We start from the raw sequence: 23,638 nt of genomic DNA on the forward strand, positions 1-23,638 counted from the left end.
TTTTAACACAAAGTTCACACAAAGTGATTCAGAACTTATGAATCTGACAACACCATTACAGTATTCATGGACCCCCTGGAAAATCAGATATCTCAACTCGCTTTTCTTTCAATATAATTACAAATGAATTTAATGTATTTCATTAACAATAGAAATTTAGAAAAATCATAGGATAAGAAGAAATAGCTAGATTGAGTACAGCAAGAAGAAATTACACATTACCTTTTTAACAGGTTTTCCAGAAGATTCATGGTATTACAGTTATATGATGCAAGTAGTGGGGAAAGATATTGGCTCAGGTAACCCATAAGTAGCTCTTTAACATTATAAAAAAAATAAAACAATCCACTGGACTTTGTTCCTGAGTTTGAAGACGTTTCACTTCCCATCCAGGAAGCTTTTTCAATTCAAAATGTCAGAAACAGAGTTAAGTTGGAAGCTTTATAGAGTAGTCCAACAAAGCCTTGTTTTGGCTTAGAAAACATACAAATTGAACCGGATGAACGGAATGACTATGACCTGGATGACTGAGAATCTTCACCGATATCTTTAACATCATGTTTCTGTGTTGTCCGGTGTTTTTTTTTTTTGTTTTTTTTGAGGTTTTTTGTTTGAGGTTTGGGTGCGATTCTGTGGCAGTGTTACAACACACCAAAGGGCCTGGCATATGTACTACAGTTTCTTCATTTGTGCTGTTTACACCTGTATTTCCTTGCATTTGTGTTCAACTCAGCACTGCTCTCTATTGTTGCTCTGCCTTATTTGATATGCTAAAGTCTAGTTTTGTTTCAGTAATCCTTAGAGGATATTTATTTTACCGGTGATTACTTCTAGGGTGAAAGTCCCTTTCTGAAGTTTTAACCAGTATTTCCACTTTTTATGCACAGTTTTTACATTTCCATTTCTCCCAACTGATATCAGTAGAATATGCAATATTAATGACTTTTTCCCACATCACAATCTGTTTTACACATGTGAGAGTTTATATGTGTCACTGCAGGAATTCAAGTCAATACAGTTCAAAAGTACTTTATTGATTCCAAAATGGTAATTAACTCATATTAATTCATATTTTTTTTTTTTGTCTTTTGTTTTCATTGAGTTATTGCAGATGTTGATAGCTAAAGAGATGAAGGATCTTCTGTAGTGTTTTTTCTTGCACTGGATATAGAGAAGCCAGAGAGAAGTTGATTGAAGACACTGGTTTTTAATGGTCTTCTGAAGAGGATGCTCACTGTTTTCCATAATGTTCTTCATTTCAAGAAGAATGTTCTTGTTGAAATCAATTCCAGAGGTTCCAGAGTCAAGGTAGTTGGCTACTTGTTGAACTATTGTCTGAATGGCTTATGCCCTGATTTTTTTGCTCTCATAAATGTATAAACAGTATACAAAATTTTTTTCACCAGGAGACAGGTGCCGTTTTTCTATATCAAGCTAATGAAAAAAAAAAAACAATTCCAACATAAATCTAATCAGGATCGTCTGGAGAGTGGTTATTGATTTAATCTGCAGACTTTACTAGATGTTTTACATTGACAAAACCTGCTGTTTACAGCTTTTAACCAGCTAAAATATATATGCTGAAAAACACCCACAGTCACATTCGTTTTTGACAGTGTCCTCCAGCCATACTTGAGGCATATCAACTGTGTTAAAACTTAATCCCACAGATTTTTGTTCTGGCAGCCCTAAACTACAAGATTCATACTGAAAGTATTTCTAACAAATAGGCATATTTCTCAGCGAGATGCGTGGATGTTTATTATGCAATAAAGAAATTATTACTATATCATTTAATTTTTTTGTAAGTTAGAATCCTTACATTAGATAGATTTTCCCCACAATAGAGTTTGTGTCGTTCTCCTTGTGAAGAAATACATTTTTTTCATCTGAGTGGCATGCTTACAGATGGGGCGATTATATTTGCTATGTCATCATCCATAAAGTTAATTGTTTATTCACTTTTAAGATGTCTGAAAACCTTACAACTGTGTCAGAAATGTGCATTCATTTTAGAACTGCTTATGGGCTTTGAACATCAATGAAAAGTCTGATCGTGATTTATTCATATTTTATACTTTTAGGTTTTCCATCTCTAAAATACGATATAAGACCTTTGAAGCTATAAGCCAGAAACAGATTTTCTTTTCAGAGATTTTAGTCCTTGTTGTCAAAAAGAAACAAAAAACAGAGGAATGTGGAAAATTAGCTATTATAAAATGTCAAAAATGTGTGAATATATAGGAACCCCTTAGTTGTTATAAGGAAAGCCCAATGTTTCTAAATGAAACCTGCACAACCCAAAGAAGAAATAGTGGTTGAAATACAAAAAAAAAAAAACATTCTCGCTAAAAAATTATCATTCAGTAACATTTTTTTTATTTTTTTTCCAGTATAAACAGCCTGTCTTAAGCCACACTGGCATATCAAAGGCATCTAAGTTTGTACTCTGACTTTCCTTTTTCATTTACGTATTCTTTATGCCTTAAAGCGAATCAAATGTTTACTTCCTGGTGTGCTCCGATTATTTTCCCATATCTAATTCAAGTGTGCTTCAATGTAAAGTCACAAACTAATATCCTGACATTTTCCTTTAGCATTCCATCAATTAGGGCAACAAATCAAAGCTTTGACTGTTATTATGATATTAATAGTGCATTTATGTTCGTTTTTGTCAGCAGTGGTTTAATCTTGAAACCTTCCCATGGATGCCATATTTTCCCTGTCTTCTTTTGTGTTGTCAAATTGTAAACTTTGACCTTAACTGGAGAAACTACAGAGCCTTAAGTGTTTAGGATGTTGTAGGCTCATTTTGCTATCTTCTAATAATCAAGTGCATGATCATTTTAGTTGTTATACGCCTCATGGGACACACCGGCACTTTTCTCATTATTCCATTATATTATTACTGTGGATGTATGCACTCTATGACCCTATGTGTTTATGTAATGATGTTTTTATTATCATTATTATTATAGAGCAACATGGTTATTATAGCTTTTAATCATTATTAAAGGGGAGTTTAATTAAGAGGTGCTTTGTGTCTAATATTTTACTTTGAAAAACAAATCACTATAAAAAGATTCACAGCAAAGTAACATTTATCTTAGATGTCTAAAATATAGACTTGTGCGTCCTCACTTACTACTGAACATCTTAAGGCTCTTTGCCATCTGGGAGCATTTCAAAGATATAGACACCTTCACATTTCTAAGTCGCAGTTAGGATTTAAGAGAAAGAGAAGACAATGAGGGATAAAGCAGAAAAAGCCCAATGTGGACAGGGGATATATTTACATATAAACTGTAGGGCTGACTGCCTGAGGGGACACAGGTGAGCAGAGATTAGAGTTTAGTGAGGTTGCCTCACAAGCATGAAAGGGGAAGAGGGATGAACTAACGGGGAAGATAGAGAAAAAAAGAATGGATATTACTAGGCGTTAGGCTTTAAATTCACTTCAGTTTTTTTTTTTTTTTTCAAAATCAAGCATGTTATACACTTTTCATGTCTATCAGTCCAACAGTGTACAAAATAGCTGGGGATGTCAGGGATAGAGAGTGCCTTTTGGATAGGGTGACCAAACGTCCGTATTTCCCGGGACATATCCGTATTTCACGTCCTGTCCCTGGCGTCCCGGGTTTTTTTTAGAAAGTGAGGAAATATCCTGATTTCACTGCGCACGACGCTCCGTGTGACGTAATCCCTGAGCCGCGTCAGTGCAGGCAGCCCTGCTCTTAATCAGAGGCTCTGTTCAAAAACCTGGGCTGCATCCTCCAAAGACGCGGTCTACCTAGACTGGACCCTTCGAAGTCCTTAAAAATAAGGAGACCGGAAGAGTTTTGTCTGTAAATTCGAACAGGTCCTCCCTTCGGCGGGTTTTACCGCCTGCTCTGTTGCTTAGCAACCGTGAAAGTTGACACACAAAGCAGGAAAAGAATGAATACCGAGGTTTTCAAAACTGTTTGTTTATTTATTTATTTAAAAAAAAGTTAAAGTGAACAAAGACTACACTCACAAGAATCCAGAGTGGAATAAAGGTTCCAACCACCGGGAGCAGGAACAAATAAAATCAAATGTAATGATAGAAACCTTAGTCAGTTAAATAACCTGCTGCTGTCATTCTGCACATCTCTGATGTTGCTGCTATTTTCAAATATCCATTATTGTAAAAATGTCCATAGCTGCATATTGGTTATTTATTCTCCAGTTTTATATTGTTAAAACACTTTACAGAATTTTATTTTTTATATTTTAACTCTTCCCTATTATGTTATTCTTATACATTTCTCTAAGGTCCTCATTTGTGTGACCATTTTCAATAATCTTTTTGCTGCTGTAAATTTGCCCATTGTGGGACAATAAAGGGATTTTCTATTCTATTCTATAAAAGGGTTAGAAATATATAAGTAAATCTAAACAATGTATCTACAAAATACATCTGCAAAATCTCTAATATTCAACAACAAAAAATACTTAGTTAAGCATATTGTGCAAAACAACAATAAAAAAATTAAAATCCTATCAGATTTATAGTTCCCACTCTGCAGATCTATTAGAATCTGTCCTTAAATTACAGCCAAACTCATTTACACAGTAACAGATTAAAACCTTTAGATAAACCAAACATTACCGCCACATATCTGACTCAATAACCATTAAAACAACTATTTTCATTAATTTCAGACGGAACTATTCACAGAGTTGTATTATTATATTAAACTGAACTTCAAATTTTAAAATGAAAATATGGTCACCCTACTTTTGGACCCCAATTTGCCAGCCAATACAGAAAAAGGTGTCAAAAGTATTAATATGGAAGCTCAGAACAATGGATTGCAGGAACTATGTAGATCTGAACCTGATGGCTTTTTAATGTCAAAATAACTTTGTATTTGGATGTGTTGCACCAAACTTCATTGTAATTTGAGACCAAAGTAAGGCTCAATCTGAATACCTCTAATAGGTACGGAAACTTAAGCCATAGGGAAAGGCTTTCTAGATTCAGGAGCTTCTTTTCTTCCCTAGACAGTGTTTTTACTGATTAATCTACGAAAGGTGAAGAGATAGGACTGAGGAAAAGGATGTAGGAGCTATATTTGAGGTATTTTGATCAAGCCTAAAACTCTGAGAAGATCCTAGAGTTGTTGGTTGGGATCCTTGTACACACGATCCTTCATTTATCCCTAAACACAAATCTGGCTGACAAGGAAGAGTCATTGAACCAGCAAGGGTCAAACCTATTAAATTAGATGCTAAAGGCATACCCTAGCTGGGCAGGAAAATAGCAGCGATTCACAAGCCAAAAAATATCTTCTTGATCTAGACTTAATTTCAGAAAGGCTGTTTTGTCTGCACGAAGCTTCACACAATCTGGCAACTGTGCCGAGACTCGAACAAGTTTATATCCTTGAGGGTACAGGTGGAGATAATTAGACATGCACAGGTGGGCATGATTAAGTGAGTGGTAAGGAGTGCAGAGAAAAAAAGAAAACGATTCAAGGGAATAGTCAGTGAGTGACAAACAGTCCAAAACAGGAATCATGAAATGTGAGGGGTTAATTAAATATGTAGTTATCAAGAGAAATCTAAATTCACTGTCTGGACCGAACCTGGCACTGGAAGAAGACAGAGGAAGGAGACTTGCGATCCAAGTCTTTTTAGCTGATAGCAAATATGATATTCTTATTAAGTGCACAGTTGTTTATCCTGGTATTTTCATTCAATGATCCATTAAACGAAAAATATGTTTTTGTTGTAACCATTTCAGATTTTACAGTCTGCTGACTCCCTCTTCAGATAAGATGAGCAGAAGCCTTTTAGAAATTTACAATGGCGATAAGGGGATGAAAATATATGTGTCATGGTATACTGTATGTGTGTCATTGTTATGCTTGTAACTCTTTTTATTTTCTTGTGTATTGAATTACTTCACAGAAAACAGAACTAAGTCAGTATTAAAGAGCAGATAAATATTTTCTACTTTAATGTAATGGTAATCCAGCTTTGAGTTTAAAGCATTGCGACCTCAGCAATCCTAAAATGCAGAAAGTTCTGAATTACAAAACAAACCACTGTGTCCAAATTACTATTTATACACATTTATAAGATTTCAAACAAGCCCAGAATCCAAAGCACTGCAGGCCACAGTTGTTCCAGTTAATATAATTCTTCAGGATTAAACAAAAAGAAGGAAACAGACAATTTCTTCGACTAAAGAGCCCAAAGGTCAATGCCGCTGGAATTAATCATTTTGTCCGGTCAAAGCATGGCATTATATAGCGAGTAAAACTGACACACGATTTTTGAAAAAGAACATCACAGTAACAGTTAAGCATGGTAGTGGTAGTTTGACAGTCTGGGGTGTCTTTTAACTTTAGGACCTAGACAATATGCCATTGGATATATAGAACCAGGATTTCCGCTATCTAGCAGGTAAAAGCTTATGGAGAAAAGTAAGCCAAATTTTCTTGCAGGGATTTCAAAGACTCTTTACCAGTCACTGAGAATGCTTTTGATGCTGAGAGTAGCACAGCAAGTTTTTATTGTTAGAGGGGTTATATTATTTTTTTCTACAAACAGCAAGATTGGTTTAGATAAAAGTTTAGAAAAAACTTCTATAGTTTTTTTTTCTTTTTTTTTCCCTGTAAGACTTAAAGAAGTAGTTAATTTCCATATTTCCATATCAACAAAGTATTTTCGAATTGTATTTTGTTTTCTTAATACATAACATGTTGATTAGATAAACTGTGTTTCATATTTGTTTGGATTTTGTTTACAATCGTGTGGTATAACTAATTATGTTTAGTAATCTGTAGGGTGACCAAACGTCCGTATTTCCCGGGACATATCCGTATTTCAAAAACTAGATGTATCTTAAAGATACACTGGTATTGGTATTTTTATATATATATTTCCTACATATATATTCTGATACTGTCTTTAAAATCATGTTGAATCATTTATCTGAGAAAGAAAGAAAAATAATACAGCTCATCCAGATCCGTTTTTACACCCTTTTTTTCGTCTCATAAAGGCAAGAATTTGGCTTGGGTGTATATTTGTATTATATTTATGTATTGTTTCTGTGGATGTTGCATTAGCAACATTAGCCTATTAACACTTACCATCTATACCTGCAGCTGAGTCCCTGATTATTGGACTTACCCCTGTTAATGGAATAGAGAATGGACAGGTGATAGCAAGTCAGGCTAACGACTGTGATGATATACAGTAAATACAGGAGGACAAAAATCACACTTTGTGGAGAGGGCGCTCTTGTGGGTTACTCTAATGTGCCCACACACAGGAAAAAAAATAAAAAATAACAGCTGCTTATGCACTTGATTTTCTGGCATTTCTAACTGAGGCCCAACAACAACACACACATTTCCAGGTGATATTTCCTGGAAATTTATCAGATAAATTTGGTCATTTTCCCATTTGATGATTAGCTGTTTTTCCCAGTCATTTATATACAGAATTGCCTGAAAAAATAAACAAATAAATAAACAAACCTGCACTAGTTAAATGACGTAAAGCCTCTGTTAAAGGATAAATCTGGAAACTTCTCATAGAAGCTTGTTTTAAGGGTCTGCATTGGGGTAAAAACTGTTATATTAACATGCATACTTTAAACCTAAGGAATAGTCAGCTTTGACTGAAACGTACATATAAATAGTAAAATATGGGTACATGAAGACTTTTATTCTTTCATTAAATTGAATCTCAATGTTTTATGCATTTCTAAGGATTAGAATCAGAAAATCATCAGGTTTCAGCTGAAAGAGCGAGGTCCTATTTTCATCTCCTTCATCACACTGTGAATATGATAAAGTACAAAAATATGATTCATTTATTCAAGAACTGTGAGCTGCGGCTTTATGTAATTCTTAATGAATAATCTTTTAAACTCGTAGGGAATCTTTAATAAGTGCCATTTCATGAATGAAACACGTTGTGTGGCAAATCATTAACTTTGAAAGCACCCCTGATTGCTTTTGAAGGATTACAACACTTCTGTTTGATTTAAATGGGCTGTGTTAATTTTCCTGGAATTATCTTTTTATTTAAGGGATAAAGCTTAGATTAGAAAAGTGCCGTAAACAAAAAAAGTAATTTTCACCTTAAGTTATTTGGTATTTACCAGAGCTTGGCTCTGTGCTTTCATAGCTGTTATTTTGGAGGCTCAGGTGACACCAGGCAAATGACAGTTATTTATGCCGGCTTTGTCACATCTCTTATCTTTTTTCGATAGAGATCAATCATGACCGTAGGAACAGAAAGATGATTCCTCCCCTGGTAGCAAAATTCTCCCCTTGCAGGTTCTAACTTTTCTGACAATGTCTGAACATTTGTCTCATCACACATCTGACTACTAAACTGTTTAGATAGACAGCACATTTCAACCAGAGAAGACGCACCAACCAGAGTAAAAGAGGCAACAGCACACAAAGACATTTACTTTGACTCGGAGAACTCTCAGGATTTCCAGCTAGCGCATTGATACAAACCGTCTTTTCCAGTCTGAAATGATATCTTCAAATCAGTGAGATGACAAACTGCAACATTCAAGGACTTGAGTGGTTTTCTTGCCAATACACATAACAGACAGAATAATTTCAGGTAACTGAAGAAGAGTTAGGCTCTTGCTCTCTTTTCCTAGCTCTAGATATAGTTAACCATGTAATAAAAACAGTAATACTGTAATACACAGTGTTGTGTGTATTACTTTATTGTCATGCCAAAGTATTTGTGATCATCAAAACAATTTTGATAGTGGACAAAGCTATTCAGACACTAGATCAAAAGTAAAAAAAAGTAAAAGTCCGTCAACCAAATGATGTGGTGTATGGTGTATCGGTGTAGAAACGACAAGCTATCATATTGTTTCACCACTATGTCTGACTGTAGGAATGATGTTATTTTTCTGAAATTTTGCATTTGTTAAATACCAAATGTATGGGGATCCTCACATTCTAGAAATGTTTTAATTTGTTTCCTCAGTCTGCAATATAGTTCCCAAAAGTCTAGAGAGTTTTAGAAAGTTTTGGAAATAGTAGATGAACCTTATATTAGTCCGGTTTTCCAATTCCAATGCCTGGGGCTTTTGAAAGCCCTGGTAGCATCTCCATTCACATTTCCCTGGGTGAATTTTTTGGCTTGGTGCCTCTTGAGACACAGTTCTTTGTTGGCCCTTGAGGGGTGGTTTGTGTACAACTCCAGTGTCTTATCCCACCCATGGCAGCAGTAACCAATGAGGGTTGTCGTACAAATGTATTTCATACCTTACTCTGGCTAACCACGGCCATAACAATTCATAATTTGGTCAATACTTGTTGATTGTTTCACACAAAATGATGTTCTGAGATGTTTTTCAGTACACCTAAAAAATGCCCCTGTATAGTCAGTTTGTCAGCGTTAATTTAAATCTGTGTTAGAATGGCAGAGCCCCGGGTTCAGGCCGCTGTGGGTTGGGTATGGATTGTGATCTCCCAGGCTAACCGTAGGCCAATACATCAGCCATTTAGTTGGTCACTACCCATTAAATAAATCGCACTCTCAGACTGAACTGTAATAACATATTTTCTAAATTACATTTTTGCAGCAGAAACTGAATTTCAGCAAGTAAAAAAAACTAAACAAAATTATACTAGTAAGAATTAAGTTTTATATACCTAAAAAGGTTTACACATTTTAAGCTGCCGTTTTGACATTTATTAGCTTGACTGAATATGTATTTATAATATCTGAAATACATTTTGTCATAGTCAAAAATAATACGAATGCTGACCACTAACTATAGGAATATGGAGATCTGAAATTAATTTCTAAACATCCAGAATGTTTATTCTAGATGAGAAGAACGTCATTTTGTTTGAAATGGTCATTTTGACAAGGACATTTTTTTTTTCAGATATCAGAAATACATGTTCACTAAAACTAATACATATCAAATGTTGTGACCATAATAGCATTATGAGTTTATTTCTTGAATGCTAGTAGATTAATGTACCTATTTAGGTGAAATCATCTGGCAGCAGGTGAAAATTGAGTCAAAAAATGTTCCAATAGATGGAACCTGGTCATTGTCTGATGGGATTCCTCCTCAGTTAATTATGTGTTCCATTACACGCTAGATTCTAAGTGGTTGTTTCCAGCCGCTTTGGATGTTATCATTCCAATAAATGGTTGTTATTAGCGTCCCATAGATAGCTTCAGATTGTGCCAGTAGGCTCAGCAGCTCAGGAGTTTTTCATGTACTGTAAAAATAAATACATTTAAAAAAGGATCTACATCTCGCTCATATTAAACAAACCAAAAACAAATAATTATCATATCCTGTCAACAGAGTCATAGAATCCTCTCCCTATAAATATTTATTTGTCTGTCAAAAAGTGTTGATCATTCTTTAATAAGATCCTCGTCAAACGGACATGCAATGTTTGTTTTTAAAAGCTAATGTGTCTAACGGACCTAGTGAATGATTTTTGTTTTATGCACAAAACCACAACAAAAATCGGACTAAAACTGGAAATAAAACAGCTTGATTGGCTCTAAGGACAGCGGAGACCGAGGACACTCCGAGTTTACTGAAGAAAACCTGCTCCCGACCAGGTTATCTCTGTTGAGAAGGTTTTAGCCCTAAAGGGCATCTTGGTTTGCAGACTATATAAAGTCTTGATGAGTGTCCTGTTGTGACATAAACTACAGTTTGTGTCAGATTCATTTACTGTAAAACTTTTCTTTAGTTAGGCTAGAATGGCAATTCCTGATAAAAAATGTGAAAACTAATTTTTTCAGCCGATGAAATGAATACTTTCTAAAACAGAAATGAATAATTATTTTACTTTGAAATCACTCAGAACAGTCAGCATCTTAAACAATAGATTTTTGTGACTTATCCTCATTGTTGAGGGTGTGAGGTTGGATAATACTCTGCAGTCTTACCTCTAAAATAGGATGTTGGTTAATACTTCTGTATTAATAATATTCTTTAATGATTTTCTTGAAATTCTTGAGTCTTTGAAAATTACCAGAAAAAATATATAGCTAAAAATTATCACTTTGTAACATATGAAGTTCATTTTTTAATTCAAAATAAATTTGAAATACATTTACTGTATATTGATATTGAAATTGATTAAATTGACATTTAAAAGCTCTAAAATAAATTCAAAGAGAGTCATCTCTCATCAGCCAATGTCGGATATAGAAGTGAGGTTTGTGGAGGAAGAAGAAATTGTTCTTTGAAAACTATCATTATCATTTTGTCTCTCTCTCTCTTTAGGTGTCATAAGAACAGCTTTGCCCAATATGGATCGAGAGACAAGGGACCAGTATGTGCTGGTCATTCAGGCCAAAGACATGGTTGGCCAAATGGGTGGCCTCTCTGGCACAACGTCTGTCACAGTCACGCTCACCGATGTCAACGACAACCCACCACGGTTTGCCCACAGTAAGAAACCTTTTTTCTGAGTGCCTACACAGTGCTGATTGAGTTTGTACATGCTACTTTCGACAGCTACTTAGCAATCAGAATAAAACCTCCACATCCTTTTTTTTCTAACTTTTTTTTCCCCCTCCTGGTTAAATAGAGCTCTTAAGATCCATTATCAGTAGAAGACTACTTGAACTAAGAGAACTGAATGGGGGCACTCGATGAACATAATGCTATTAAAAAAAGGATGTTTTTTTTCCCCTCAAAATTTGAAGAAATCACTTTGGAGAAATAGTTTTTCTACCTGATTTTTTAATAAAGAAAAAACAACATGCATTTCAGTCATTTTTTTGTCAAATTAAGTTGCACATTCAAAAATTGTAAGGTCTCTTAAAGTCTTTAAGGTTTTTCCAGATTACAACTTTTAACCTCAAAGAAATGTATCGAAATTTTTTAGAATTTAAATTCAAACATGGAGTGTATTTAAGTGTGATCATCCCCACGTTTTTACTGTTGGACCTAATTTGTCCAAAAATCGCAGCTGCTCATTTCAATTCTGTCTTTACCAGCTTTGCACATTAAAGACCTGAAATGTTTTCCAACTTTTCTTTGCTTCTAACATCAATGTCCAGGCTTTAACAGATTTTTGATTGGATCCTTGAATCAACTTTGACTGGGTGCTAAAATAGAAATATATGTCAGTTTATTTGGACGTTCATATCGTTCCTTTTTCAGATGATGTTACTAAATATTGCCCTGTGAGCTCTCCAAAGATTGGGATGATATTTTAGCACTTCAGCCTGCTATAAACCTTCTTAACAACTTTACAGCCTGTCAACTGTTTTCCTTTGGTTTCAGGACTGTATCTGCTCACACTTTTTCTCTAACAAACCTCCAAGGGCCTTGCAGAACAACTGTATTTATACTGAGAGGAAATCATACACAGCTGGACTCATATTCATGATAATGTGACCTGTGAAGGAAATTGGTTCTCCTGAATTTTACTTTTGAGTATTAAAACACGGTTAAATAATGTAACACGAGTTAAGGGATATGTGTGGAAGAAAAACTACCATTAAACCGACGAAGAAAAAAATTATTAACCAGCTACCTTGCATTTATATTTTTCAGCAAGCATTTTGACTTGTAGAGAAAAGGGGAAAACCAGCCTTATAAAGTGTGCACCTCCCAGACTCATTCTTCATCAAAGAATGTCATTCCTTTTGCATTGGATACTGAGATCAATCAGGTTTCTTTTTCTTCTTTCTCTTTCATTTTGCCGGCCCTTTGCAAAGGCTGCTAATGGCTTCGAGGAAAAGCTTTAGGATTCAAAGGCGTGCAGTGCCTCTCATGATAATCCAGAAGCACAGGCAATCGGTTTACCGCTGATAGCCCAACCGCTGGTCCGGCTGGTGCACAGTCACCACTGGGCTGCTATGAAGCTGAGTCAATTTCCTGGTCCCTGGGGAAAAGAGAGATTCAAGTTTGCACGACAAGTCATCAGTGTCGTTTTAACCCAGTGCTGTCACACTGAGAAGAAAGAGACTTAAGAAGAATTCTGGGGGGTTTTGCTCCTGCTGTTGCGCTCATAGGGTCATGGGTCGAATCGATATGCCATTATACAGCTTCAGAGCAGATTGAATCCAGGAGCAATGCTTAGTTGTTGGAAGGGGAGGGGGAATGCAAGGGCTCAGGATAGACAAGTCTAAGAGGTGGGTGCATGGGTAATAGGATATGAAGAAAGTATTTTTTGGGATCTTTTAAAGAACTGCTATTCCATGGCAAATTAAAAAGCCATTATAAAGATTACATGGTGGCAAACAATGTCAGGCAGATTAGCATTTAGACTGTGGCTGAGGGAGACACTGAGAAACACAGAAAGGTCTGGTAATGAGCTCTGCCATGGTGATTGGGGAGATTATGATTATGAATATGATTCCCTTCTTTATTCTTGTAGGAGTACTTTAAATTCAGGAGGTCAAACAAAAGCATGGAGAACACAATGGGGAGTTTTGGAGTAATAGAATTCTTGAGTGGACATTTCATCCAGTGAAATGTAACAAAGGGATTTAAACGCGACTCCTGTTGTTCCCTTCTTCTTGCATAGACAGCCTCTAAGAGAAGATATTTTTCATTTGACTTCATCCATTCTGCTAAAAGTAAAACTTCTAGAACATTATAATGAAAATAGTCTTGCTCTTCTTATTGGGTATTAGATTTTTTTATTCTCTGCTCTCTACTATACAGTTCTATCATTATTTAACTGGTTTATTAATAGTTTTTTTGAAAACATCATTTGTAAATGCAGTTTAGATACATGCTATTTTCATGAATACATTTTAGCAAACAAATTCTTTGTATGTATATCCCAAAGACGTAAGAACACATCTGACCATTAGAATATCACATTTTCCATCTCAGGCAACACTTTGCTATTATTATTACTCATTATTTCAAGATGTGGTCATTGTAATTCTTCAGCCCTTTCATGGACACTATGGAGGGTCTCTGGCTATAACTGGGAAATATCTTTCTAAATAAAAAAAATAATTACAAAAAATAATCAGATGTCACACTAATGCAGTTACTCTTAATACAAAAAGGGCAAACCGTCTCACATTTTTCCTCTCCTAAAGCATGAAATCTATATATTCTTGAAATCACTCTTGTCCTAGTTCAACAAAAGCTATGTGATCAAAATCTTTTATTTTCTTAAGATATCTTATCATTTTAGACAGAAGTCAACTAATTCAAAACAATTAATTCCATCCAAGGGCGTAGGAATATGTTTACTATTGGGGGGGACACATGTCGGAAATCTGAGATTCGTATTCAACAGAAACATATCTTAAGTATGCTACTTAAAAAAAAGGCTATTTAATCTTTTACTTTATTCCTTTATAAATGTGTCTTGCAAAAATAATGCATTTAAAATTTACATAATGCATTTGTTCATAAGATGTGAGCATATCACCAAACAAAATGACTGGAGTCTTTTATTAAGCAAAGGGAGATGTATTTCAAGGCCTTCAGCCCTTGGCATATTTAGTGTCCGCATACGCACTAGAAAATCAAATATTTCAGTTTGATTAAAAACAATTCACTAAGCCACACATGTGCAAAGTTTGATATGTTTTATTTTGTCAAACTTGCAATAATGGTCAAAAATGAATTTATATAGATTGACTGACAGAGGGAGCTGACAGTGTGTTGAAGAATTATGGACAGGGCGCTTTGAAGCATCTGGTTCAAAAACGCATTATCAACCTTTGGTAGAAATCCATCCATCCTTCCATTTTCTGTACACCCTGTCCCTTAGTGGGGTCGGGAGGTGCTGGTGTGGGGTACACCCTAGACAGGTGGCTAGTCTGTCCAGACCTTTGGTAGAAATGGCGCCTTTAATTCCAATTTGCAGGACAGAACAAAGAAAACTACAGAGTTGTCAATGTTGTGTTAATCTGTTTATCGTCTAAAAAGAGGAGCCAGCAGTTCATTTGAGGAAATAAAGGTGCAGAAGTTAATTAGTTGGTTAATTAGTGGTTGTGCAGTGGACTGCTGCACAACCAATGCGACCGCCGCTGCTAAGAATTAAAATTAATTCTCCCTGTGGTTTTAACTAACGATCAGGAGCGCGGCAGGTATAACATCTGTCAATTTCGGCGAATCAAAACCACGCAAAAAATAAAAAAATCCTCGTTAAACGCACGCCCAGACCGGGCTAATTTCAACACAAGTTGTGTTAGGTGACTGTAACTCACACTGACGTTTCTCTTTTTAAAAAAAATCTGAATAAGTCCTACTGCTGTTTCAGCCTTTTAGTTGGTGGTGGCATTGTACTGAAATGAGATATATAAAAAAATAAAACATTTTGGCTAGCGTAGCAAACATCTAGAGAAAGTTAGCAGTTAAATATTGGATGAGTGATCAGCCCAAGACTACGGAAGAGGATTAGGGCCACTGAAAAAAAAAAAAAAAGTTAAGTGATTTTTAAATTTCATTTCAGTTTAATACGGGAAAAAGGTCAGAATTCTGACTTTAATCTCAGAATTTTGGATCTTAATGTAGATGGGCACCATGAAGGAAGAGATGTGGAGCACTCAGCTTCACTGACAAAGATGTGAGTTGTTTGAGGTGGCCAGTGACACATTGGTGGAAAATGACGGAATTAGGCAACTTTTTACGTGCCCGTGGGGTCCCCTCATTAATGGAGGAGCAGAAGAGAGCTAGTCTCTAAAACAGACATGGCTATGGCTGGATGCTAACATGTTTGTTTTTAAACATACTTTTGTTATATTACATTTGTGTTGTGTTTTCCAAATAATGTAGAAAATGGATGGTGGGTTTATAATGTTTACCTTTTATGAGCAGGACAGGAAGCAGAGAAGTGTAGCATTACCTCCAACTAGTTAAACTCATAATTATGAAGTTATTCAACAAATTCCTCAAGTAAAAAAGTGCAACTTTTATTTTTTATTTCATTTTGTTGTTTTTTTTTTTTACCAGATTTGTTGATTAATTTCAAAATTATGTATTCCTTCCAAATTTCCAAATCTGAAGAATTTTTTAAACCAATATCTACATTATTTAACATTTAGTTTATGTTTTAGCAGTACTTCCTGTTATATTTCTTTATACGTATATTTTACATTTTCTTGCACAGCAAGCTCAGCAGATTTGAAATTGTGTGCTTGTGTAAACACTAGTCAATCTTTACTCTAAACATATATTCTGGTTATTTTTTAGTTAGACCTACTTGTTTTTATGTATCTGTATAAGTACCCCCCGAAAAAAAATAAAAACACTGTAAATTGATTAGAAATATTAATCATCTGTCAGATTTCTGAGAAAAAAGTCAGAATTCTGAGATTAAAGTCAGAATTCTGAGAAAAAAGTCAGAAGAAAAAAGTCAGAATTCTGACTTTTTTCCCCATGTTAAACTAAAAAAAAAATGTAAAAATCAGTTAACTTTTTTTTCCAGTGGCCCTAATCCTCTTCCGTACAAGACTAAGATGACTAAACCAAAAAGATTCAGTTTCTATATATGAAAGTGAACTAAAAACAAAACGTTATAAATGGGCAATATTCATAGCAGCATCCCGACAGACTATTTTACCTCTTTCACAAGTTTCTGATTTCTGTGTCGCCGTTTCCCTCCCTGCTGACTGAGTGCTCAAACACTCAGCAGTTCAGAGAGGGGAGGGGGAGTACAGTGACGTAACGCTATGCTGCGCCTTCAAAATAAAAGCACGCTAGTTAAAAAAATGTCAAAATCTAATATTTTGCGGTACAATTTTGGGGGGGGACATATCCACCTGGCTTTTATATTGGGGGGGACATGTCCCCCCCGTCCCCCCCGCTTCCTACGCCGCTGATTCCATCCATCCTCTCCCACTTATTGTGTCTGGGTCTCGGCGGGTCTGGTGCCTATCTCTGGCAGTCGATGGGCGAGAGGCGGGGTACACCCTGGACAGGTGGCCAGTCTGTCGCAGGTTATCACAGAAACACAACAACCATGCACACACACACACACACACTCAAACCCAGTAACAATTTAGAGAAGCCAATTAACCTAACAGTCATGTTTTTGGACTGTGGGAGGAAGCCAGAGTACCCAGAGCGAACCCACGCATTCACAGGGAGATCATGCAAACTCCATGCAGAAAGACCCTGGAAAACAAACACGGAACAAACTGTGCCATGTTTTGCATGTTGTTGATGGTAAGAGGGCCCAATGGCACAAAAGATGGCCTGAATCATGGCAGCTTCGCTCCCGTCTGACCCAGAACATCTATGGCTACCATTTATCTTACCAGTATCAGCAAGTGAATGTATATGTGTGTGATGGTTATGTGGTTTTGTTACAGTGCAAAGCTTATTTTTCTAAATATTCTACTATTTGATTTCATAAGGGGAGATGTCCCTTTTAGAACTAAGATGCGAATTGAGAAGAGGTTAGGTTTAGGGCTAGATATATTCTTGTAGAGTAATTATTGGGTTTAGTGTTAGGATCAGCATTATGCCATAGCAATTAATGGAAAATGAGTGGAAGTCGATGCAAAGTCATTGTATGAACAAAAAAACGTACAGTAACAGGTGTGTTCCCGTGACTCTATTTGTTGTTGCATGTGTATGCAAGCATGTGCCTCTTGTTTCGTGGACTTCAATCAAAGTTGTTACAGGGTTGCAATGTCATAATTTTTGCACATGGCCCCTGCTCGATGTATAAACTATCAGAAAGAGAGGTCATGGTATAAGTGAGATTCAGAAATACCATTAAAATATTTTTTTTTTTCGTAAGTAGGTTTCTTAAATGTTGTAGTGTTGAGTTTTATGGTCATGACATCACATGATAAATGACCAAACCAAAGGAAAAGAAGGGAGCAATGATCCTGTCTCTGGTTGTCCAAAACAGCTCCAAAATGTCACAATCTCATAATTTACAGTGGATTATGGAATATTTACAGGAAGATTCATTCAAGTAACAGGATTAAAGGGTTATCCAGGTACAAAATTAAATATTGCATTTTTACTGAATAATGAACAGTTAGTGTAGGAAAAAGAATCACCAACTAAAGAGAACCAATAGATGTTAAGGTTAATATCAATGTATAATTTTTTTTTTTGTTTTATAACCACATCTGGAATTTCCAAAGTTAACTTTCACTAGACCCTGCGAGATATGACAAAATAGATGTGTAAACTAATTTATGTTATTTTTCACAAAAAATATTAAATTTAGTACATTTGTTTTTTACACTGAATTAAATGAGACATTTTAATGTCTATGTAAAGCATTTTATATCTAAATATAGGTAAATCAATAAATTAAATGCACAGAAAAAGGGTGCGAGGGACTGAAACTGGGCTATTTCCTTTAAATGAGACATTTAATCTAACTAGTCAATATCTTAGTCATTAATCACAGGTTAACATATGTTTAGACAACTTCCTAAAAGTGTGAGCTGCCATTATTAACCACAGTATTAAAACTACTTTATGTAAACATCTTTTATTTTTGAACTTTTGTCTGCATTTCTGTAAACAATGAATCTATTAAACCTACATCCTATAAACTTCCTTAATTGTTAATCAGTTGTTCATTGGTGTGCACCACTACATGTTTGTATGTAAAGTACAAGTGGGGATGTTTTATTTTATTTCAACCATTTAAATTGCTCCGGCACAATGACCTCTTAGCCAATTTTAACTTAACTGACACTATAACCAAAATAGAGAAAATTACTTTAAACTGAGTTATACCAGATCTATTTTTGCTTAGCTTTTTCACTTTGGTTCCATCTGTCCTGTTGTGGCATTTCAGACTTTACATATGAAGTACAGACTTGCATTTGCCAAGGCAGTTTTGCTCTACAAAAGGCATATCTAAAGACAGGATCCTAATTGAGTGCATGGCTTTTTTATATCCACACTCAAAGTGAGTGTGAGTATTGACAGTCACAGTAGAGAGCAGGAGGAACCATTTTACTCAGTCATGTTTCAAAAAGATAAACTTATCTATAACTGTTCAAGTACATGGTAATAAAATGGTGTGTATACAGATACACCAGTGAATATTAAGGGAATAAAATAATATTGCATTGTTATAAAAATGTACAAATTAACAGAGACTGATTCAGAACTTTTTAGTTTCAGTGTCTTTGCTCCTTTGTGCCTTCCTCTGAACAATAAACATATCATAAACCGTACTCTGTAATTTTACAAATTAGACTCCCCTTCTTCCTGCCAGGACGGCCTCTCACAGAAAAATTTGTTAATATGGCCTCATTCATTCTGTTAACGGCAAAACCCCTAGAACACTGTAAACTAAAATTGTTCTTGCTGTTATAATAGCATAATTTCCTTTTGCCTTCTCTGCCATCTTTACCACAAATTGGAGAGGAAACCAAGAGATTTATGTTCCACTGCCCCCCTGCCTGTTAGTCTAATGCATGAATGTTGGTTTGCAAAAAAATAAGCAAATCCATTACAAACATCCACTCTTGTCCTGCCCTTTCCAGAGAGCTATCAGTACACAGTGCTGGAGTCACTGCCGGTGCAATCTGTGGTGGCCAGAATCAAAGCAGCAGATGCTGATATCGGCTCCAATGCAGAGATGGACTACAGGATCATGGACGGTGACGGGCCCGGCATGTTCAACATCACAACAGATGAGGACACACAAGAGGGGGTTATTATTCTGCAGAAGGTACAGTTCAAAAAAGAGACATGTTGTCACAACAGACACACAAAAAAAAACAAAAAAAGGACCGTTGGTTTAAGTCTGTGTGGGAGTTAGGAGTTATTGCAACTGCATATGGATTCACCCAAACATTGTTTCAAGTCAAGTCCTTATTGTAAATATGTATGTTGTTGTAGCACAAAAAATATTGTAGATTTTGCAAGAGCAAACAAGTTTATTACTGAAGAAAAAGAACGCATCATGATTTTCCATCTACTTAAGCATATCACTTAACACAATTGTTTCATTGTAGCATGGTAGGACATGAAACAATTGTGTTACAGTAACTACATATGCTTACTGTAAAAAAGTATGCATTATTTTTTCCAGTGTACTCTATATGTTAATTGAGAATGTTTGTTTTAAATATTTGTGTTTTTACTCAAGGTTAGACTGGAGATTGATACTGTTTAGACTATTAGTTTGAATACCTTAGAGTAGAACTCTACAAAGTAGCTGAGCACTTTTACAAAGTATTAACTTTATTTTTATGTGGGATTTAATCTTTGTATATGAAAACTGAACACAGAGAGCATGACAAAGACACACAGATCAACCAATTAACCGTGGGAACCCTTTAGATACATTGCATATGGGTTGTCATACCCTTTGAACTCTACCTTTCTACTTTACTCTACTTCACTGCTTTACTCAGAGGCTCCCCAAAAAATCCTCTCAACTGTCTTCCAAAGTTACCCTCTTTTTAGGGCTAGGTGAAATGTCTTGCATGAATGTCTTTCATGCCAAAACCGATTAATCGATTCTTTTTCTACTTAGGTTTCATAATACAAAAATAAAATAAAAAAAGCAAACATTAGGTCTTATTTTATTAATTCCTTGTGGGATTTGAACATTTAAAGGGCAGCAAAATTCCAGGTGGAAAATATTATTGTTTTACAAGCCCTTTTATAACAAACAGTGAATTATAACACAGTAAATGTTTCCTGCTACAGTAGTAGTATTAAAAAATGAGCTGGTTTATTAGTAATGAGAACACCTTCAAGAACAAAAAGTGATAAACTGATGTCAGCCTGTGTTAGGAGGCAGAGGAGTGCATTGGAGGAGGAACTCCAGGCTTTAAAATAATTATACATTCTTCAACAGAAAATGTTCCCCTAGCCCTACTTATCTGAATAGAAATAAGAAGAATTTATAGTTTAATTAACTCTTTATGTGTATTTGTTCAAATATAGTACAACATTACCAGACAAACTTCAGATCTTCTTGGTAAAGGAGTCAGATTTTAGGGTTCTAATCTTGAAATGGTCTCTTCAGGCCTTATGGATGTGACAGCTCTCTGCTGCCTCTTCTTTGTCACACTGATAGAACCATTGTTGACCTACAGGCAGGTTTTGCCAGAATGGGCCAATTTGATCCTTTGTTTGTTCACCACCTAAACTCAGACAAATACAAGGCAGAAAGAGCCTCTGACAATGAATCTGTCAAATAGGTATGCTCAGTATATTATATGCTGCACAGAGAGTTTAATAAGCCAGAAAAAATGTTTTCAAAAGCATTCGTCTTTGTATGCTTTCATCCACGCTCTGAGCCTTTCTTTATAAGCACCCCTAATTAGTTCATTCACGGAAAAAAAGTCACTACAAATCCATCATGAAATCACTTTGTGTGACACTGTGTAAAATATTATGGGTGCTAGAGACGACAACCTTAATTGTAATCAATATCACCACATTGGGTACATGTTTTTATAATACACCAATAAGCTGTTCATTCATCCAACTCAGAAAATGACAGTAAATTTCTGGGGTGTATAAAGGGCAGTTCTCACAGATAAGACCTTTCATGTTTGACAGGTGACTTGGTTCTCTTTGAGCCTGGGAAAGTCTAGACGAGAGATCTGTAACCTGCAACTCCAAAACTGCATTTTGCTCTTTGGAGCCTCTGCAACGGCTCTTAATAGTACCTACAAACAATATAAAGAACTGACTACCAGAATAAAAAAACATATTCTGTTCGTGGAAGCTTGATTGGTTTAAATAAAGAATATTTGAATTTAATTTCCACAACAGAATTACATTAGAATTAATAAAAATATGTTTTTAGAGCAATTTTGCTTTTGACTAGCTTGGAATTGTGCTTTATCAAATATTTTGTGTGCATCAAATAGTATCCTATAGAAGAAAAATCCATGCTTCATCTTTATGATTCATTTTATGTTTTTCCTTTTTTGAAAGTTAAAAATACATTGTTGTTGTTGTTGAAGATGGCAACAGATGCCTTATGGCAAATATTTAAAATTAATAATAGGTTGTGTTTTATTAATAGTTGTAATAGTTTGTAGCTGAAAACTACTTTTTCTTAGCTGGTCTCAGGGCAAAATGGCTCTTTGGATATGAAAGGTTTCAGACCCCGGTCTAGATTTTCAATTGGGTAACTTCCACCTTTGGATAAACATGGTCCAAGGAAATGTCTATTGAAAACATTTGATTATGATTACCTGTTATTGAATATGTGGAATTAAACCCTTGTGTCAGTATCTAAAAATAAAACCCTCCATCCATCCATCTTAAGCTGGGAGGTCAGAATTCAAACAGCTTACTGCTGGAGCTGCTTACCTTTTTCTTTATCTCACTCATTTCTTTTTTTTTTTTCAGGTTTCATATCATACTGTAAATTTGATATGAATATGATATGAATTTTGAAATGAAATAATTTCTGAATATCTGAATTATAATCCTGGAATTTGGCATAAAATAACTGTATAGGAAACTTCAAGTAACATATTTCTATTATTTTATGTCCTTTTATCTTTTAGCCTCTAGATTTTGAGACAAGAAGCGGCTTTGCTCTAAGAATCGAAGCCACAAACAGGAACATTGACTCCAATTTCTTGAGCCTGGGCCCATTTAGCGACACAACTTCAGTCAAAGTTGCTGTGGAAGATGTGAATGAACCACCCCTCTTCTCTACACAACTCTCCAAAATGAATGTTTCAGAGGACGCCAAAGTGGGCACATCTATTGGTAGAGTCTCTGCTCATGACCCCGACACCTCCAACAGTGGAATCAGGTACAAAAGCTATGCTTGTGGGCTGTGCTACATAATAAGTCAGAAATCTGATGGGGAAACTGAAACCTCCAGACGATTTTCTTCCTTTCAAACTAAGTTATGAAATTAGTTCACAGAGTCTTGCACTGAGATAAAGAAGCAACAATTTCCCTAATATGCAAACAAATTGCTTCTCCACATTATCTACAAAGACAGACTCCACAGACCCTTGAAAGTCCCCAGTGTAGCTGTCACAAAGACCGCAGCAGATGGTGGGCGGGCCAAGGAATGCTTGCATTTGCAAATATAAAATGCCATCTTCAACAAGAGAAGGGCATTCCTGCAGGAGGTCAGGGCCTATCAATTGCGCAATGGCATTTATGACTCAAAACAAGCATTCACATAGTCAATCTGTGCAGTGTCACTCTAGAGATGTTCCCCCACCCATTCTGCTCTAATTGAAAGAGTATTGTATGGTATTCATGCTCGGTCTGTTAGGATTGTTAGTAATCTTAATCAGAAAATCTAATTACTCCTCCATTGTAGCTGTAAATTGCCTTTTTTGCCCCTGTGACTGTTATCAGAATCAGCAATATATTTCTCTACATCTGTTAGAATTAAAATTACTGTGGAATTAATGCAGACGCAAGAGTCAAATTACATTGCCATAATACCCCTAGGATATATGCTAATTGAAGCTGTAATTTTCTCTTGAAAAATGAGCTTATGAGTGTTGAAAGGGCTTGATAAGTGTTGTGTGTTGAGGGACAGTTTTCTGTTTTATCAAAAGTTAAAGGGCTTTTGTGCCATCCTAAGTTCCAAGTAAAAACTGTGATATTATTTATGACATTTAAAGAACAATTGGAAAAAAAGAACAATATTCCATGAGGTTTAAAATCAATACTCTAACGTTTGTATGAAGCTTATTATTTTAATGTCACAGCAACAGATGA

The 23,638-nt window shown here is 35.5% G+C and overlaps 1 protein-coding gene across 1 annotated transcript in view; it reads left to right on the plus strand.

Moving 5' to 3' along the window:
• The window catches only part of cdh7a (cadherin 7a), a 219,914-nt gene that overhangs the window by 143,598 nt on the left and 52,678 nt on the right, over nucleotides 1–23,638 (plus strand). The window contains exons 5-7 of the mRNA XM_038297491.1: nucleotides 11,288–11,455; nucleotides 19,456–19,643; nucleotides 22,453–22,706. Of these exons, the coding sequence (XP_038153419.1) occupies nucleotides 11,288–11,455; nucleotides 19,456–19,643; nucleotides 22,453–22,706 (610 nt within the window). The remainder of the gene's footprint in view (nucleotides 1–11,287; nucleotides 11,456–19,455; nucleotides 19,644–22,452; nucleotides 22,707–23,638) is intronic.

Source organism: Cyprinodon tularosa, unplaced genomic scaffold, assembly GCF_016077235.1.
Source record: "Cyprinodon tularosa strain WSP-4 unplaced genomic scaffold, ASM1607723v1 ctg389, whole genome shotgun sequence".
Taxonomy (NCBI): Eukaryota; Metazoa; Chordata; class Actinopteri; order Cyprinodontiformes; family Cyprinodontidae; genus Cyprinodon; species Cyprinodon tularosa.